Source organism: Octodon degus, unplaced genomic scaffold (assembly GCF_000260255.1).
Source record: "Octodon degus isolate 3935 unplaced genomic scaffold, OctDeg1.0 scaffold00249, whole genome shotgun sequence".
Lineage (NCBI taxonomy): Eukaryota > Metazoa > Chordata > Mammalia > Rodentia > Octodontidae > Octodon > Octodon degus.
This window is the reverse complement of record NW_004524825.1, coordinates 300,248-321,044: the sequence shown is the minus strand read 5'-3', so window position 1 is coordinate 321,044 and position 20,797 is coordinate 300,248. Positions and strand designations below refer to the sequence as shown.

General features: G+C 39.4%; 1 protein-coding gene across 1 annotated transcript in view; it reads right to left on the bottom strand.

The window, feature by feature from the left end:
- Window positions 1-20,797, bottom strand: part of Gabra3 (gamma-aminobutyric acid type A receptor alpha3 subunit) — a 289,092-nt gene that overhangs the window by 145,375 nt on the left and 122,920 nt on the right. The window contains exon 2 of the mRNA XM_004646005.3: window positions 9,219-9,385. Coding sequence (XP_004646062.1) covers window positions 9,219-9,358 — 140 coding nt within the window. The 5' untranslated portion in view covers window positions 9,359-9,385. The remainder of the gene's footprint in view (window positions 1-9,218; window positions 9,386-20,797) is intronic.

The window sequence follows — 20,797 nt, the reverse complement described above, 5'->3', positions numbered from 1 at the left end:
AAATAGCTTCTACAGATTCATATTAAAAACAGAGAAATACTGGCTTGAGATACACCCACTCAACATGTTGTGTTCGTGTTCACCTTATTTGCTGAGTTAAAACAAAGATCAAGTCCTTCATGACTTCTTAAGAATTTAAAGGCATTGCTACACACACACACACACACACACACACACACACACACACACGCAACCACACACAATATTCTGGTGTGGTGGTACACACCTGTAATCCCAGTACTTGGGAGGATGAGGCAGGAAGATCTCCACAAGTTTGAGGCCAGCCTGGGCTACATAGTGAGTTCAAGGCCAGCCTGAACCACAGTGAGACCCAGTTTCAAAAAACAAGCACAGTAATGTTTAACTAGTATATGTTGTGAATGAGAAAATGAACTAGTAGGCCTTAGATATATGATTCTATATATGTCCATAAACAGACTCCAGCTTACAAGGTATGAATGGAAAATACAGTGAATGTTTAATTTGAAAGAATTTATTGCAGCAAAGGACACACTGCTGTTACTCCCCTGACTTTGAGCACACTTGTCTCACCATTCTTACCACCTCCTGAGACAGTCCTGAAAGTTTCCTTTTGTGATTGTCTTTTTTTTCCTTTGGTATCGGAGTTCAAACTCGGGACCTTGCATTTGGCCAGGCAGGCACTTATGGCACTGAGTTATATTCCTGGCCACGGTGATTGTCTTTAGTTGAGTGGACATGGCTATGTCAATGTCCTCCCTGAATCTATTCGAAATGCTTAGCTCTCATGGTCATTTTGCTTGGGAGAGAGCAGGAAGACACATTGATCCACACCCAGTGGATAAGATGGGGCTGGATAAAGGGGCAGAAATGGTGCTATGAGTGTACTTGGACATGGGAGAATAGCCTGAGGGAATTCATGGCCATGTGTCTTTCTAATGCAGTTTTTGTTTAAGCATTCATAGTACATCCTGACCACCCCTTGTAAAATGGCTCATGACGCAAAGTTTGCAACAAAGTCAGTGTACTTTCTTCCTTGAAAACACTGCCATAAAAGGTACGCCTTTTCCAGGCAAGACCATGCAAGCTTATGTCTCACAGTTTGTCTGAATGATTGCAACTGTAGTGCAATGCATAAGGCCCTTGTCAGCACCATGTGTGGTAGATGGACCTTCACGGGCCATCCTGAGAACCATTTATAACACTGGCTCTGTGGAGACAGTTTTGACACTAAAGAAGGGGAAACTACAATAATAGAAATATTGCCTCTCCCACTATTATCTGCTCTTCTCCTTGCAGCTACAGTCCAGGCTACAAGTTGGGCACTCTCAACAATCCTGGTGACTGCTATCCTCTGAACAGAGAGCCATGACCATCACCACCTTAGCCAAATGGTCAAATTCAGCATTACTAACACCTAGCGAGACAAACTTGGCTCCTGACACGATGCCATAGAAATCACAGCGTCACCTAGGAGGTGCTCCTGATCCTGGCCTCACACTTGCATCCTTGTCCTGAACCACCAATACTACAGCTCTCACTTCAATTGAGAAAATGGCAGAGCCAAATTCTATGTTTAATTCCACCAGGTCCTGTAAGAAAATTATACTTGTCCCATCTTCATACAGTCCATCCAGTTGTGTGCCTGGGATAGTAATTCAGAGTTTGAGACCTTACTCTGTATAAAAAATGTTCTTGTGCATAAAGTAAAGGGACATGTGCCTCATTTTTACTTGAATGTGACTAAACTCATAAAAATTAATATGCCGTGGGAGATAAAGGCATGGACACTGCAACCAAATCTCTGGGTTGCAGTCCTATCTGTGCCACTTTCTAGCTGTGTGAGCTCTGGTCAAGTTACTTGACTTCTTTGTGCCTTCATATTCTAGCTATAAAAAAGGGTAACAGTATCAGCAAGCTAACAGATCTGATATGAGCTTTCTGTATGAATTGACATACACACAACTTGTAGGACAATGTTGGTACATAATGAGAGTTACAAAAATACAAGGTTTAACATGATGGAATATGAAAACTACAAGTCAATAGAATTCAGAGGAGAGTGTTTGGTTGAATCAATGTCTGCTACATGATATTGTATCTGGAGAACAATCGAAGGAAACGGGAGTAAACACACAGACAAGAAGAGAGAGTATGTGGTAATGGAAGGAAGTGTTATGGTGGCCCAGAAGCGGTAGGCAATGGAGGAAGGTGGCCATCCAATCCATGTAGAAAGGGCTTTTCCACTCCTCAGGCTCTGCCCTGCAGCACGAATGCGATTCACTCCAGCTTCAAGTGCTGTGTCAACCGTGAAGAGCATAGGAGGGATTCCTACCCAGGGTAGGAGCCTAGGGACTGACAATATCTCATCCTTCGCTAAAAATTCATGATTTGATGATAGAATGCTAAAAGTATTGATGCAGTCATTCTATTACTGCTTCTAAATGGAAGGGACGGGACTTCTGCACTTGCCCTACAGATCACAGTCAATACGGGTCTATCTGAATGTATCAGCTTATTTTGAAGTGAAAGGGACTGAGAATAAATTCCAGGTGAATACACTTACTAGATCTGACACCTTTGGTCTAGTGACACCAAGTCATGCTATAGATCTGACAAGAAAACAATGATCTCCCTACCACCCCTCTTCAGTTCCCAGCATCAGCTGTCACCACCACCAATGACACATAGTTTTGATGTAAAAAAAAAAAAAAGTATGAACATAGCGGCGTATACTTCCAAAATCCTGGTCTTTGCTGCACTTTTAAATGGGCACAGATGATGTCTTTCAGTTGCCCTTCCAGATAAAATCTCTACTCTTTCTATCCTAGTGTCTTTCCCAGAAGGCTGACATGTAGCGGCTATGTTAATAGTGCTCACATGACCTCTGGTTTAAATTTGAATTTGGTCACTCTGGCTGAAAATTCAAAGAACAAGGATAAACTCTGGGCATGTAATGCCTACATGGCACTGTTACAAGATCTCCTAGCACTGGCTCTTTCTTCCACTAATGCTTTCTGGCCCTGAAAAAACTTGAATTTGTTCTACATGGCACCTTCTGCTGGCCTGAGGATCTTGCTTTATTCCTCATGGCTCCCCTACACATGTTCACAATGTCCATCTTTGCAAATCCACTCTCCTCAAATTATCTTAGAGTGTGCTATCGGCGTTACTTGGGACTTTGACTGAGTCAAAAACTTACAAGGAGACCTGAATGGAGGATGGATTTGCTGCTACCTTGCTACTTAGGCACTTGACTATGGACCCAGTAGGAAATTGCTGACATTTGACCATTTTTACCCAGAAAGAAAACTGTTTCAAGATGGTTTAACTTACATAAAATATGTAATTCTTATTTGTTGATGGTTAACTACCAGGCCAGGAAGGAGTATAAGAAATGTATTTATTCTAGAATTCAGAAATTGTTCTCTGTGCTTTTCCACAAGAATATGGAACTTTGAATCAGATACTGGTCTTCCAGATGCGGCTCTACTACTAAATATTAAAGCAATTTTAGGAAAGCCCATTTATCTTTCTGGATCTCACTTTCTTCATGTGCATGGTGGAGGATCAAATTAGGTGCTCATAAGAGGTTTTTCAATGTTTGCATTGTGGAGTTTCAGAATCTCATATCCCTAACTATACCTGTTAGTTCCTTGCAAACAGGAACTATAGCCCCAAAATATTGACTGAAATTTTTTATATATTAGGATTATCTGGAGCACTTGGTAAAACACCAATTGTGAGGCATTGTGGTCAGAGCTTCAAGTGCAGAGCCTGCATTCTTGCTTACACCTGAGAATCACTGCGCTTAGTATACAATTTATGTAAAGTACTAGTCAATGAACCACTGCTGATTGCCAAAGCTGCGGGGACAGCAAAACCAGCTCATTCAATAGAATAAACCACTAAAGGTGAGCAAAATGAGGCAGAAACTGGATTTCTTCAAAATACAAAACATAATTAAAAGGTATAAACAATTGAAAGGAAGCAGCAGCTCTGTTAAGTGTCAGAACTAGCAGCATATACTATATAAAATAATGCTCCATTGCTTCCTTTGTTGCTAGTAAATAAAAATGCAGTGCTCTTTCTAATCGCAGAGCCAAGTCTTGGCGCTCTCCTCCCTCCGAAGCATAAATTGTACTGCACGTGGAACAAAGTAAAGGACAAAAATGTTTCTAATTCAGGAAACAAGCGGTCATTATGACCCTAAGTTAAAACAAAGAATTTCACTCTGCTCTTCCAGGCAGGATTTCTTGGCCTCCGCTTTTGTATACTTGCTAAAAGGCCTGGCTATCTTTTTTTAAGCACTAATAGGAAGTAAACAAATCAATGTAAATGGGAAAGGTGACAACTAACACCAGGGATAGAGATAAAAATTGAAAAGCAGATATAGAATGAATACAATGTTTATAAAAATCAAGTCGCCAAAAGGGATTACTTTAGGATTAGGAGAAAATATACAATTTCAGAATTAAGTCTTAAAAAGCTGTAACACTTGGAGAGGTAAGATTTTCTTCTTTAGAACCTCTTCCTTATTTAGAACATCCTTCTTGAAATCAGACGTGTGATGAGTTAATAATACAGAATTATTTTGATTTTCCATATTGGAAGAAGAAACAAAAAGACACGTATGCCAAGATTCTAAGGGGCGAGAAGCCTTGTTCTGTAGCCCCCGGCCCAAGAGATTACTGGAAAAACAAAATGGAAAAGCTCGGAGTACTTTAAGATAAACAACTCTGCAAAAGTAATTAGGAACATTTTGTATTTTAAGATACAGGCTTTCAAGAATATGAAACCATAGCCAAATGCAGAACAAAACAAAACAGGGCCCTACCAAGGAGTGAAATATCTTGTGTAGTACTGAAATATTTCAAACCAACAGGTCACATCTAGTAATCATATTCTTCAGGTGTGATGGGATTGTAGTCTAAAAAACGTTAGTGCTCCATCAAAGAGCCCTACATCGGCTATGTATGACTCACCGTGCATTATAGAAGAAAACCTGGCTGCAGAGTGCTGGCTGCTTTAGGAAGCAGCAAGACTTCGCAAAGAGAGACTGATTCAAGGCTCTCGCAGCAGTCCAAGTGGTAAGCAGCAGAGTGGGGGAAAGTGGATAATTCCAAGGGACGTGGAGAGTAAAAGTCTTTGTGCTTAAACCTGGACAGTGAAGCTGAGAAAACTGGGAAGAAATAATTCCAAGATTCTAGTTTAAACTCGGTGCATGGTGGTGCCACTGACTAAAAAAGGGGAAACGGAAAATGGTTTCCATTCATTCATTTATTTGTTTTGCTTCTTCGCTAAGGGGAGGGTGGGAGAAAGAGATGATGAAACAGCTCTGGATATGCTTGCTTTAAGGAGTTCGTGTAGCAACCAGCGGACATGTCCAGTTGGAGAGGAAGATGTGAGTCACTTGTATTGATCCAGGGTGACAACACCACAGAAATTGGTGAAATCACTCCGACCGCTCAAATTAAAAGAGCACACAGAAGAAAACAAAGGAAAACACAGACTCCTGAAGGAGCGGCAAGGGAGGAGAAGATGACAAAATGATTATACAAGAAGGCCTTTGAGAGAGTTGCATGATGTTGTGAGAAATATTGTAGCAAGTACAACCATTAAAATAGGAAGAAAAGCAGGTATTTACTGCTGAGAGCATGCCTGGATCTTTTCTGGGCCAGTGCAATTATGCTCCGGCCACTTAAATGAATTAGCATTTGTTGAAGCCAGCTGGGATGCCTGAGCCTGCCTGGTGGGCTCCACCTTTGTGCAGGAGACCCACAGGGAGTAACTGGCAGAGATGAGGATACAAAAGCTGGACCCCTTGCCTCAGGGCGGGACTCCGCTGTAGCTCCGCTTAGGCTTTGTGGTTCTCAAGGGAATCAAATGAAGGCTACACTTCAAGCGAAACCCTTCCTTTGCCTAACTTCCCCCCTTTCCCTACCTTGCTGCCCTTACTTCTTCATGGTTTTCCCAGAGCACACTCTCTCAGAATCCTTTTGTCACAGAGAATCAGTAAATGATATTATTACCCTGTACCAGAGGCAGTTGGGCTTAACATCACTATCTGTCTGAATATCGAACGCCTTAGACATAACATGGAACTGCTATTTTCCAACAACCACGATATTCTAAACTTGAAATCCCTACAGAATGTGAAAAAAACAATTAAACATTTTTACACAGAAATTTAGAAATCAAACCATATACAATATTATAGCAGGACAATCCTACGACATTTTTTCTTGTCTCTTGTTTCTTTTATTATCTTTTTTAACAAACATTGACTTTAAATAGAGTGTAGCAATAACTGATATGACATTAGAAGCAGTACACATTTAGAAGACAACAATATGCAATATATTAATTATTGTAACTGTCCTACTAATCTGTTTTGAAACCATTTCAGTGCTATTTAATTTCTCATTAAAATGAATAAAACATTAAGTAAATAAATAAATGAGATCACATCAAATTAAAAAGGCTTAGTATAGAAAAACAAAAAAACATAGTGAAAAGACAGCCTACAGAATGGGAGAAAAATTGCCCACTATTCCTCCAGGCAAAGAATATATATACTATCTAATATATATATATATATATATATATATATATATATATATGTGTGTGTGTGTGTGTGTGTGTGTGTATAAAATGGCCACTTCTCAGAAGTACTGATGGCTGATAAATACACAAACAAATACTGATCCTCTCTGGCCACCAGAGAAATTAGAAGTATACTGAGATACCATCTTACCTCAGAATAATAACAAACGAGGTATAAAAAGTAGAGCCATATTAATATGCTGAGCTGTAAAAGGCTCAAGTCAGCAACTTCTGACATTGCCAGTCCTATGGATAACCCACTACTATTATGGACTAGTGGACTATATGGGATTATTTTGCTGAATTCACACACCTACAATATTTAAATGGCAATGGAAGACCCATCTCTGACAAAACTAAACAAAATAAGGGGATACAAAGGAAGGACCATTTTGTATCTGTATATACAAAATAGTTAGGATAACTATACAGCTCCTTTCTCTCAATTCAATGAGAAGAAAGATTTGTACTAATAGTGTTTAGACAAGATATCATGTCTGCATCTTGTACTCTGAATAACTCCTATGAAGACAACAATATGCAATGTATTAATTATTGAAACTGTCCTACCAACCTGTTTTGAAACTGTCTCATTGCTATTTGTTTCTCAATAAAATTAATTTAAAAAACAAATGCTGACAAGCCTAAGGGGAAATCTGAACCCCTCTACATTGTTAGTGGGAATGTAAACTAGTGCAACCACCAGGGAAATCAGTGCAGAAATCCTAAAAAAACTAAAACTAGAAATTCCATTTGATCTAGTTAACTCTCTTCTAGGTTTCTTCCCCAAAGAGTTAAAGACATTATTTTATAGGGATATGTGCGGTCCCACATTTATAGCAGTACAGTATAATAACTTGATCTTGGAAACAGCATATATATCCATCAACAGATGAGTAAAGAAATGTGGCATTTATACACAGTGGAGTACTATTCTGCCATAAAGAAGGAAAAAATTGAGTCATCTGTAGGAAAATGGGTGCACATTGACATCACCAGGTTAAGTTAAATAAATAAGACACACAAACTTAAATATCATGTGTGTGATTTCTTTTACATGAGGGAAACAGAGAGACAGAGACAGGGAGGGAGACAGAGAGAGAAAATAGAAGATAAATAAGGAGTAGGGAAAATTCCAAATAATTCCTAATTTACCTTTCCCATTGTTTCAAAAATACTTTAACCACTTACCAGTCCAATTATTTAAATAAAGGCTGATGACAAATTGCATATTTTCCATTACTGCTCACAAGATTATACAACAGGAAATATAAAACAATAGGTACAAGTGTGTCTCATGCAGCTAGAATCACTGGTCAAAATGACAGGTGCTCCAGCGAAGCTCCAGGTAGTCAGTGAGTCAACGAACCCATTGCACGGGGCCACCCAGGGGGAACTGTTAGGTGGTTGATGTTTATGCTAATTTGCTCGAGTTACACTACGACATTTCATTAGTTCACTGAAGAGACTTTTGTGCTTTTATCCGTTCTTTGTCAGATCCATACTCTGCCTATCTACGACTTATGCACCGAATAATTAGGCAGTTCTTTTAAGATTATGATACACAGTGTATTAGTATTATTGTTTTCTACATATTTCATTATAAAATTTTGTTTTATTATTTCATAGAAGAATGCTTTTTTATATTTTATTAATATCTACTTGTATAAATAAAAGGAATCTTTTGTCATGCCCTACTTCTACAGAACTTAATTAAATCATCCAAAAGTCGTATCTCTGAGGTCAAAGAAATAATTACAGAGGTAGTTCATATGTGCTTTATGTATGTGTCTATCTTTATGTTTTGTTTGATGAGTTGGAAAAATTAAGGAAGAAAGAAGAAAAAGTCAATGACATTGAACACTGGTCCAAGCCACTGAAGGAACAGAATAATAAGCTGCGGAAAAGTGTACACGTAGGCAGCAGCACCCACGCTGGCTGTGGAGCTTACCGACGTTCCTTAGGGTCCTGGGCCTGAAGTCAGACAGCTGTGGGTGGAGGGTGGGTGAGAGCAAAGCAGCAACAATAAAGCGGAGCTCTTGTTCAAGAAGTACAGCTGTGAGGGGACGCAAAGGTGTGTGTGGCAGTGCCCAGACAGCAGAGTTGAAATTTCAGATGCCAGATTCCTAACCATGTTGAAATGCTAAATGACCAGGGTCAATAAAATAGACAGAGTGAAGACCTAACTGAGAAGAGATAAAATTCATAGGAAAAGGCTGGTGAGAAATGCTTTTAAAATATCACTAGCTAGACCTGGTGGCATATGCCTGTAATCTTAGCACTAGGGAGGCTGAAGCAGGAGAATTGCTGGCAGTTTGAGGCCAGCTTGGGCCATAAATGAGTTCAAGGCCAGCTTGAACTGCACAGCAAGACCCTGTCGAAAAAGACAAGCACGGCAAGAACAAAAAAGTCATCACAGAGGGGACTCAAGCCTGGACTAGGAAGCTGCATGAAAGACTCTGACATCATCTTCTCCCTGGAGTGTGAACTGATGTGGCTTTTCCTAAGTACTGGATAACGTACAAGTGTCTCAGATCAGGTTACTGGGGTTCATGTAGGGCAAATGTTTCATAAATAACTGATACCAGCACTTAACACATTCAGCTTTTGTTCCAGTGGTTAAAGCTCCTTACCCGCCAATATCTTGCTTCACAAAGTCTCCAGGTTCTTGCCGTCTTGATTCCCCTTGGCCAGCAGCTCCAGGGAGAATATTAATCAGGAAAAGAAGCGCAAGTCTGGTCTTGTAGAAACGACGCATCTGTGTGATTATCATCTTCTTAGGCACCAACTTGGGAGAAACCTGTGAGAGCCACAGTACGGGGAAAGGAGAGGGACAAAAGAGTAGCAGACAAAAGAAGGGAAGAGAAAGAGGAAAAAAAGTATTAAACTCTCAGAAACATTTAACTTGTACAATACACACTTAACTCACTGCTTACCTTGACAGCTCATCTGTGCAAGCCCAATTCCTTCCCAACAACACGCCTCTGAGCCCCTGACAGTCCACCCAAAGAGATGATGCCAACAGTGGGAAGCGCTCCACCTCAGCACCCAAGAGTCTTGACTTAGAGTTCTACCTCTTGCCTTGTCTTCCTATGAGGGGTAGAATTTCTACCTTTGTTATCTCTTAAATCTACGAACTCAGTATTGTTTCTCATGTCTTCACGTTACCTGCCCTCAATCTGGTCAGAGCTGCAGTATTACAAAGGATTGTGTCCTGGGTAATTGTGTTATGATTATGAAATTCTAGCATATTAAAACCTGGAGCCTCTTTATAGCATTTTTTGCATTGATTTTTTTGATAGAGTTCAGCAATTTTCCACAATATCAGTCTGTGTGGAATAGATACTGTTTCTTCTGAAGCAGGGTGAGAATATGCTAAATAATGAGACATCCAAGATCTGGAATAAGAATGTAATGTTTCCTCACTTAAGAGAAGTTTGAGGGAAAGAGAACTCCTTAAGGTGGGAATTACACAAAAGCAAATCCCAGCCTAGCATCCTGACGGAGAAGGTTCAATGAGTCAGGAAAATAGAGCAATGCTAGAAGCTGGGGCTGGGGATTGCCTCCGCGCAAGGCTAGCTGGTTCAGGAACTCTGCACTGGTAAAGGCGTACTCAAGACACGGAGTTCAGAAAACAGTCAAACATGCACTTGCTTGCTGTCTCTCTTCTAAGTTTATTGGTACAATTCAGGCATGTACAATGATCACAATGATCATGAGGAATTGGTCCCTGTACACACCACACTTGATTTCTCTTTTCCCTCCCTTCAACTCCTCTTCCACTTACTTACACAGCTTTGCTTCCATTTTCTCCTTCTTTCTCCTTCTGGCTTTGCCGTTCCTCCTCCCCCAGCTCCCTCTTCCTTTTGAGTGATGTCTTCCCATTTCACCAGACCTGTGTTGCTTCTTAAATTTGAAACACTGAGCACATAAAGAAGACCTAACTCGGAGTCACTACTACTCTTTCTCAGTCATATCATACATTAATTTTCAGAGGGAAAGGAGACATATTGAACCATTTTTTAAGGAAAATATATTTAATAGGTCAATATGTAAAATTGATACAGGCTTGGTTGCTATTCTGACTAGTAAAAAGATTAAGTACAAAAACTCCTTCTAAATCTATGCCCACCCAAATTATCCACCGGACTCTACATTACACTATCTTCATGAGTCTGGCTCCAGTATATGAAAAACTGGAAAAAAAGAGAAGATAGACTTCCAGCATGACAAAAGGTCTGCATAAGACATAGGAATAATAGTACTATTAGATTGTACTGTATGAGGTAGTCAATATTTAATCATTTTTATTTCAGAAAACAGAAATTTCTTAGGTTTAACCTAATATATGTGCCATGACATTCGTTATTCATGAGATGTATGAGACTTGCTGGATATTTTGTACAAATACGCAGAAACTGACAACTCCCAAAAAACATTATGCATAAAGTAAGAAAATAGGGTGTAGAATCAGAAAAGTCTGGAGTCTGAGCAACACCCATGGTATAGATAGTGACACTGGTGTATGTGTAAATACCTACAATGGCTGGCAGATGCTAATGTTGTATGATCACATGACAAGGGCTGATGCTCAGACAGTCAGGACACAGGATGTGGAACTGACAGCTGTTTTACAGGGAGAGATGTGGTACAGGATATAAAGTTCAAAGTCTGAAAATAAAGCATGATGATTACTCAGAAAACATGGGCTCAGAATTAAGAATCATGAGTATAAAAGAAGATGGCCATGAGGCACGAGCGATCCATGTTCAGTTATGCTCTTCTAGGACATAGGTATGGGCTAGGCTTCAGCTATAGTGCAGGAGTAGCAAACCAATACACTGAGAAATGATAAGGACAGAGAAATAAGTGTTCATGATTTGAGAGAACAAAAGTGATATATATTATGATGCATAAGAAGACAATAGCAATGGGCTGGGGGGATAGATCAATGGTCTAAGTGCCTGCCTGGAAAAACACATGAATCCAGGTTTGATTCCCTGTACCACATGCTGTGTGGGCCACTGAAACTGAGTGTGGGTGGCTCACGCCTGTAATCCCAGAACTGGGGAGGCTGAGACAGGAGGATCATTATGAGTCCAAGCTGTGCAGCAATACCCTGTACCACATAAATAAATAACAAGGATTTTAAAAATTAAGACAATATCAAAACTATATGTTAAAAAGCATTATTCATTAGAAAGTAATCAGAATCTACAATAAAATATAGAAGGGACTGGATATAATATGTATTTCTCTTGCAACCATCGTATTTGGTAATCACATGTGTCAGAAACACTATAGTATATGAGTCTGACAATTAGAAAGCAAGAGGTTGTTGACACATAGTCTTTTTAAAAAATATTTTATCTATCTATCTATCTATCTATCTATCTATCTATTTGGTTCATGGTCTCACTATGCAGCTCAGACTCGCAGTGATCCTCCTGTCTCAGCCTCCCCAGCACTGGGATTACAGGCATGTGCCACCAAGCCTGGTTTTGGTGGCCAGCACAGCATTCCAGGGCTGGCACAGCATATGGTGACTGGGACCGAACCCAGGTCCTTACGCTTGTCAGGCAGGTGCTCAGACCACTGAGGTATCTCTGCAGCCTGACACATACTGTTAAGACAGGTTGTGTGACTGAACACATGCTGCTGGGCTGCTGCCAACAATGTGGATATACTTAATGCCACAGGACTGTATATTTTAAAATGTTTAAGGTAGCACTTTTTATGTGGCTTGTTGCCATATCTAGGAAACAATGTATAAAAAGCACACTGCCAGAATAGGTGGTATTGGCAGCGCAACAAATATTCACCGAATGACACCTATATCCGTCATTTGGTAGAGACATACAACACTTTAACAGGTATTACGTGCACGGTGTGTGCTTAGATCACCATCCAACAAACCCAGAAGACGTGAGCACACAGTACACAAGATGTTAACTATGACAAACTTGGCAATAGTCCAAGGGACTGTGGTACATAAACTCAAAATGTGACAGTGGCCCATGATCGAACATTCACGTAGCTCAGGATAACCACAGTATATGTTTAGATCATCGTGATGCACATGAAGAGGTATTTGCTACATCTTTCCTTAACCCTGACAGTGCACACATGTGTGCATCATGGTAACCATAACAGTTTTGGAGCAGACAGCTATGCTATGGGATAGTCAAGAATAGGAACACAAGGTCGTGGTCCATGAGTGGATGGCTATGGTCAAAATTTTTTGGTTTTTTGGGTTTTTTAAAAATATATTTGGTTGTTACAGGGGCTCACTACACAGCTCAGACTCATATTGATCCTCCTGTTTTCAGCCTCCCCGGCATTGGGATTGCAGGCATGCACCACTATGCCCAGACTGTGGCCAGCTCAGCCCACCCTGGGGGCACGGCTGGCATGGCTTGTGGTGCTGGGGATCAAACCACAGTCATGTGCTTGCCTAAGCAGGTGCTTTGGTCCGCTGAGTTATCTCACCGACCCCCAAATATTTTCACTAGAGCAGAGATGCAATAAGTAGATGTAAAATGGCTATGATGAAGAAATTGATGTTCTTGGGGTAATGATTATCATGATGGATAAATGATCTAAAATAGATGAACACACAAATATCGTATACACATCCATGCTGAATAAATTGAAAATTGTAGTAAAGGAATATCATCTAATACTTTGAATATTGAACTATGATACACTAGAAGAAGGTTAAATCTAATATTACCTTTAAAATTGATGGAAAGAAGCCAAACCACACTGTAAAAGAACCATGCGCATGTTTGTATCAGTACAGAGCATGGAAAAACACCAATGTCATGCGCTTACAGGTCGCCACAGCAAGCTAGCATATGCTTGTGGTCAGAGCAAAGAGGCTATGAAAGAAGAGCCAAGTCTTGTGCAGACTTAGTTGCAGTGGAAAATGCCATCTACAGAACGCCATCTGATGAACTGCAAGTTAATGCTTTTGTTGCATATCTCCTCTGGAACCAATATTTCTATCTGTTCTCCAGGGAAGTACCTATATCATAAGCCCACATGCCAACACATAGGTTAGGCCTAGCATGTTCACATGTGATGCCCACATATTCACATCCCCTGTATACACAGGTCCTGCAGTTTTCCATGCTGAGTAAGAGTGGCTCCACCCTTCCACTGGTTCCAAATGAAAACTTTGGGGTCATTCTTTTACTTTCATAGTCAAAATCCAATCTATCAGCAAGACCCACTGATATGCCATTGGAAAGGAAACATAACCACAATAATCATGGCTCATCACCACCTCTGATGCAAATGTGGCCCATCATCTCACCAGGATTACTGCTAAAGCAACCCAAGTGGTCTGGTTGCCTCTGCCTGTGCTCTGCTCTACAATCTGTTCTCTATACAGCAGCGAGAGGAACTTCTAAGTTGTCACATCAGTTATGTCTCTTTCCTGCTGAAAATTCTCTAATTTCTTCCCAATTCAAAAGCCTTAGTGATCCACAAGGTCCTGTATGATCTAAGGCTCAAATAGCTGGCTAACATTATCCTGTGCTCCCCTCTGCCCTCACCTACCTTACTTCAGTGCCTGTGGCCTCCTGGCTGCTCACTGAGTATGTCAGGTACCCTCCTGCGCCAGGATATTTGCTCTTGCCATCACTTCTACCTAGAATTTTTTCCGTCCAATTTCCTCATAGTTTGTTCCGTCCTTTTCTTCAGATTTTTATTTAAATGCCAACTTTACATTGTGATTCTCCCTAGTTTACCCTGTTTAAAATTTCAACCTTTCTCGACAGCCCTAATGAATTTCTATGCAGCTGCTTGCTCGGCTTTTCTTCCTTTGCCCTTCTCATATCCATTTTATACATTTTTTGTTATTCTCTACTTCCTGAATAAAATATAAACTCAAGATGACTAAAGGGTTTTGCTTGTTTGATTCCAAGATAAAAAAGGTTAGGTGCCAGAGAGATGGCTCAGTGGAATGAGTGCTTCGTGGCAAGTGCAAGTGCCTAAGTTCAATCCTCTGTTCCACCAAAAAAAAGCAAGATAGAAAAGGTTATCCCTTGGTATCCATGAAGGATGGCTTCCAAGACCCTTGCACGTACTGAAATCCATGTATGTTCAAGTCTTTTAAGTAAAATGGCCAGTGTTTGCAGGAAACCTATGCATTCCCTCACATATACACATACAACACACACACACACACACACACACACACACAAACACACACACACACACATGCATATACACACGCACACTTCAGTTCACAAATGTTTCTCTTTGTGAACAATTCAGTTGGCAAACAGAAGTGTTTGGTAAAATTGCAGTTCTGTTCATGAACTCTGCATCTGCTGATAAACATGACCACAGCCATCTTCCCTGCTCAAACATGAATTCTGCCTTCTTCCCCAGAATTGTGGAAGAATTTAAGTTTGTAAACCTTACTCTAAGCCATCTCTGGCTTACTTATAGTACCTAATACAAAGTAAATAGTATGAAAATAGCTATCTTGTTTTGTGAATAGTAACCTGAGGAAAAGATATATGTTTATAAGTTTTAAAATATTTTCAGTCTGTGGTTGGCTGAATCTGTGGATGCAGAACTTACAGGTATGAGGGCTGCCTGTGTGCCCAATGTGTAGAACAGCATGTGACAAACATGTGCATTTTGAAAATAACAAATGACTGAGTAGGTGCCATCGTGACAAAGGCATAACCCTCAGTCAGGTAAGATTATGTAAAGGCTAGGGTGCAGGATGAATTAGGAATCTGCCACACAATGAGGCTGTGTTAGGCATCAAAAGCCTCCTCTCCATTGAACAATGAACATAGCAATACATGAGCAGCAATGATTAAGTGAAAATTACATGTAAAATGTTTAGCCAAAGATGTGTTCCCAGGATGTATCTGCTGCTATATCCTGTCTACATACAAATTCATCTTATCAGAAATAGTTGAGCACCTGCTTTGTACAAAGCAAAGAGCAAAAGAACTAAAACGGGAATCAGTGAAGAAACAGGCAAAGTGGACCAATGACTTGGCTCCCACACTTCCAATGCACCTACTAACCATTCCACATTCACACCCTGACTGTTTTCGCAGCAGCCCAGCGTTCCAGCTTAACGACTGGTTCTGCTGACTTCAGAACAGATCCAGATTCTGACCATTTCCCACTTCCTTTCCTGACCCCAGTCTAGTCCAGGCTGTCTCCCTCACCCGCATGACTGCAATACATGGCTGTGCTGGTTCGAACACCATTTTTCCCCACCAAAATGAGTGTTGAGGCTTGGTGCCCAATGTGAGTGTTTCAGGAGGTAGAATTCAGTGGGAGATGTTTTGAATATGGGAGTGGAGCCCTTTTAAGTGGACTGCCTTTCTGAGTTTTCACCCACAAGCCTGGTTTACTTACCAAGCACGTGTGTCACTACAAAGCAAATCTATTGCTTGCTTTCTTCTGAATACACTTGGTCTCCTGCTTTCCACTGCCAGTTTAATAGCATGAGGTCTTGGTCAAAAGCTGAACAGATGCTAGTGCCATGCTCTCAGGCTTTGCAGGCTACAGAACCTTGAGCTATAATAAGCCTTCCAAATCCTCAACTCTGACTACTTTCCTCTCCCCGGCTCATACCATGACGCGCTTGTTTTCATACTTGTCTTAGAGACATGGTGTTTGATCCACTCTCATCAATGCTCTTTCTCCATGTATTGGGTTGGCTCACTTTCTTTAGAATAATGTACTGTGTCACCACTTTAGATAGACCTCCCCTGATCCCTCTTATCTAAAACTCATAGCCCTGCCTGTTCTTGCTCTATCCCTTTGTCTAGTTTCATTTCACTTTTAGAGCTATCACTATCTAAAATTACATTATACATTTATTTGTTCTCCCTCTACTGCAAGGACTTCATTGCCCACTCAGACCCACAACAGTCCTGGCACATGGTAGCACCCCACAAAGATACTTGTTCGAGAAAAAAGAGTCAAGGTTTCCTTGGCTCCATGCCTGCACAGTGCTGGGCATCATTTCTTTTTGACAGATATATTCTCAAGACTATCGTTTCCATCTAAATCTTTCCCCATGTTCTTTAAATGCTTTATTTTATAGAAAACAAAATCTCATATACACTCAACTTCTTACCAGAAAATCTTCCCTATGTCTTTGCTTTAAGCAAATGGAGATTTACGTCAGAGACTACTTCTTCAGCTTTCCTGTGAGGTGTAGCATGTGCATATTCTTACATGTTAGACAACTGAGACACGAGAGTAGAATTATCTTATGTCTTCCACACCACTTCAAACCAACGCTTCTGATCTGGGGGTTGTATCACCAAGCTGTGTCACTCTGGCCTTCATTAATCTCACATCAATATCCTTGTATGCTCTGTCACTGATTCGAAGATAGTGCTCACCTTATACTTTTTGTGTTCTCCATATACTTTCAGTATTTTACTATTTGTATAGATAATATTCCTATCATAGCTGTTTGACCTGAACAGTCTCTATTACTTTCTATTCCACTCTGTGTCAGCAGTCTAAGCCCATAGCTACAGCCTGTAGCATGCACAAAGTCATCCCCACATCAAAAAGTTTTATGTCGTACTATGACTTACTCTGTTTTCCTTTAAGTATTGACCAAGCTTTTCGAACTAGTGATTTGAAAATGCTCACTCCACCACATTCCCTCTCTATTGTCAGCTTCTTTCTTTCTTCTATAGTGACTGTTCATTAAACTATCACATCAGTAATCACCAATCATGCAGGCATTAAGAGTATAACCCATGCTTGAGAGACCCTGCTGAGATTTAACTTTTTTCCTTTTCTAATTTTAAAAGCATTTTTGATAACATCAATCACCAATTAATCCACTAAAATTATTTGACTTTTGTGTTATCAACCCACCTATGCCACACATCTGTTCCTCTGTTCAGTTCTATTCAATGCATTTTGCGAATTTTTATATGGCTATCGCTAATTTTGAACATCCTTCATTCTAAGGGTGTTCTTCATTTTGAACACCCTTCATTTCATATATTTTTTAGAATGAAGGGTGTTCAAAATTATCTCTTCTCAATTTCTCAAAAATATATCTCTTCAAATATATCTCTTCTCAATTTCTCAAAAAAGAAATAGAACAACAGAAAACATTGAAAGCTTGGATGCTTGATTTTGAAGAGTGATAGAAAAAAAGCATCGCTTTCCAATGTCTGAAAGGTAATTTTATTACATACACCGGCATTAAGGGTGGATTAAGATAAACACTCTTGAGTCATACAACACATATTCTTTTCCCTAAAGCATTAGATAAAGACCAAAAACCTGTTAGAAAAATATAAAGCAATGCTATATAAATGATGTAACTTAGACACAGAGGAGCTAGACTAGGCAAACATGCATGTGGCCATTCTCCAACATGATATATGTTATACCACACTGTTCTTTGAAGTATGTACAGATACAGAGGATATGTTTACCCATGGTCACTATTACCAGCAACTCATAACACTTCCTGTTCTCAGTGCTAGTACTGCAAAACACCCAAAGTAGAAACTTGGAAATGAAACATAAATGAAAGAAGTCAGAATGTTGAGATAAATTGATACAGTGCTCAGTATGCATTTAAGCTAAGAAGACAGATGCAAATGTTAAAATTAATATGACTGAATAAACAGAAATTGAAATTTTAGTTCAAAATATATACTACTACTTCTTTTCAGGCACTGTCCCAGGAATAATTAAGGCAGTAAAATTATAAAGCAAAACTATATTTTTGGAGGGGAGTAGAATGCACCTAAAGCTACACAGACTGACTTAGCATTATTTTCAGTGTTTCTATGATTAAACAAGACAGAAAGAAAAACAACTCAAGAAAACAAAAAATGAAAAATCTATGGAAAAATAATTACAACAGCAAATTGTGACTCTGATAATCTTAAAGAGAGAGAAGGGCATATGGCAAAGCCTCCACTGCAGTGGAAACATGACGAAGCACTCGCACATACGTGCGTGCATATGTACAGCCATTCCTGCAGCTCAGAACCCCAAGGGCTACAATTTCGTTTAGCACCACATGGGAGGTAAGCCTGTTTCTCACCTCCACAGGAGCCTAGAGAAATGAAGACAGAAAGCTGGACAGAAAGAGAACTCCAAAAGTTTTCAAGTCACAAGCAGGCCTCTCTCTCAAGTCCGCAACCCAAATTCACAATATTTGGTCCCAGAAATCTCAAGTCTTGTCTTTAGTCTAACTAGCTGCAAAATGTTCTGTAGAAATCCCTGTAAGTCATCCTTCGAAGGTGACATCTTCATTTTCATATGAGTTTGGGGATACCTATCAATAACTTTTCAGAAGCACTGATTAGTCCTCAAAGAGAATCATACACACGGAACCTGAGAAGAATACAACAGAAACAACTAGTGCAGAAACCAAATTCCACATATGTCAGGAATTGAACTCATCACATGCATTATAAGCAATAAAGTAGAAGTCTTTAAAAAGAATCAGATATAAACTCTAAAGACAAAAAGACATTGAGAAGTGGGTGCATCACATGCACTAAATGAAAATAGAAACAGATCTTGTATCTTGTACATTAGAAAAAGAGAAAAAAATCACTGATTGCAAAACCGTCAGTCCAAGTAAGGAAGATATAAAAGAAAAATGACATAAAACAGGCGAAATAGGAAACATTAAAGATAATAGTTTCAAAGCCTTACATATCAGCGAAAATTTTACATATAAATGAACTAAAAGCTCAGCTGAAATAAAAAGGTTTTCAGACTTCACTAAAAGAGTAAAAAGTAAATCAATTTCATGCTGCTTAAAGTGTCAAATCTAAAACATAAGGAAACGAAAATTTTGAAACTGAAAAATATACATAAATGATATATTTGCCCAAAATCATTTTAATATCAAAAAATGAAAGCTTTTATGGGAGTGATTTTACTAGAAATAAACAAGAAAACTCCATTTGATAAAAGGTTCAAATTACAAAATTCCATAGCAAATTTCTATTAAACTAATAGCATCAAAATACATTTTTAAAAATGGGAAAACTGTATAGAAGCACGGATACGATTCACATCATAATGGAAGACTTTAACATTGCTCTTCCAGAAATAAATAGATTAGGCAGATTAAAGATCTGAAGGTATGCATGAAAGCTCAACAAGGTGAATAACAAAGCCAACCTGCCGGAGATGCAAAGGATGATCGAAAGCTATGGTGGACATTTAATTTTTTAAATCATGTATTACAGTAAAAGATACATCACCTTCATGTCTTCATAAGGTATGATAAAATATACAGTGAATGAGGTTGTTCACTGCTGTCTAGTAGGAAGGCAGTTTTATGGGACCTTTATCTCCCTTAGCAGCCAGATCTGGCACCATGTGACTTCTGGCTTTTCCCTAAAATCACAATGTCTGTGAAAGGGCAGCAATCTGAATTGATGTGGGGCTTTGAGGCAGCCATGCAAGGATGACTAAAAAGAATTTCAGAGGAGACTTCCAGAGATGCTCCAAAACCTGTCACCAATGATGGGATATGTTCAGAATGATGAAGAGTATTGTCAGGAGGGTTATTGTCAATGTGCCTTTTACTGTGATAATTAACAAACAATTGAATATATAGTATTCTTAGCATGCTCTGCATATAGAATACTGCACTCTGATGTCAAAACATCCCCATTTTTAATCTCACTAGGTATATATAAAATATTTGCAATGCTACAAAGCCATTCAAAACCAATTTCACATTGTTGAACTAATGGAATATCTTATACATCATAGCCAGGTTAAATTTATCCCAGGTATTCAGAGTTAGTTGAACGTTAGAATATTAAAGCAATTTATATGCATGAACATATTTAAAGAGAAAAATATTATCATACCAACATAAGTAGGAACATTGGGGAATGCTTTTAATCTGATGAAGAGTAGCTAAAAAACAATAATACTGTAATATGTAGAGTCTAAAATATTTGAAAACATAGTGGAAGAAAATAGGATGATAGTTATATTAAATGGTAGAGTGCAGGGGAAACTGTTGATCAAAGGGTACAATGGTTCCAATAGGTAGGAGGGATAAATTTTCATATGTATTACATAGCACAGTGATTATGGTTAATACAATGTTTGTAGGGGCTGGGGAGATGGCTCACTAGAATAAGCACTTGCCTGGCAAGCACAAGGGCCTGAGTTCAATCCCCCATTCTGCCAAAAAATAAAAATA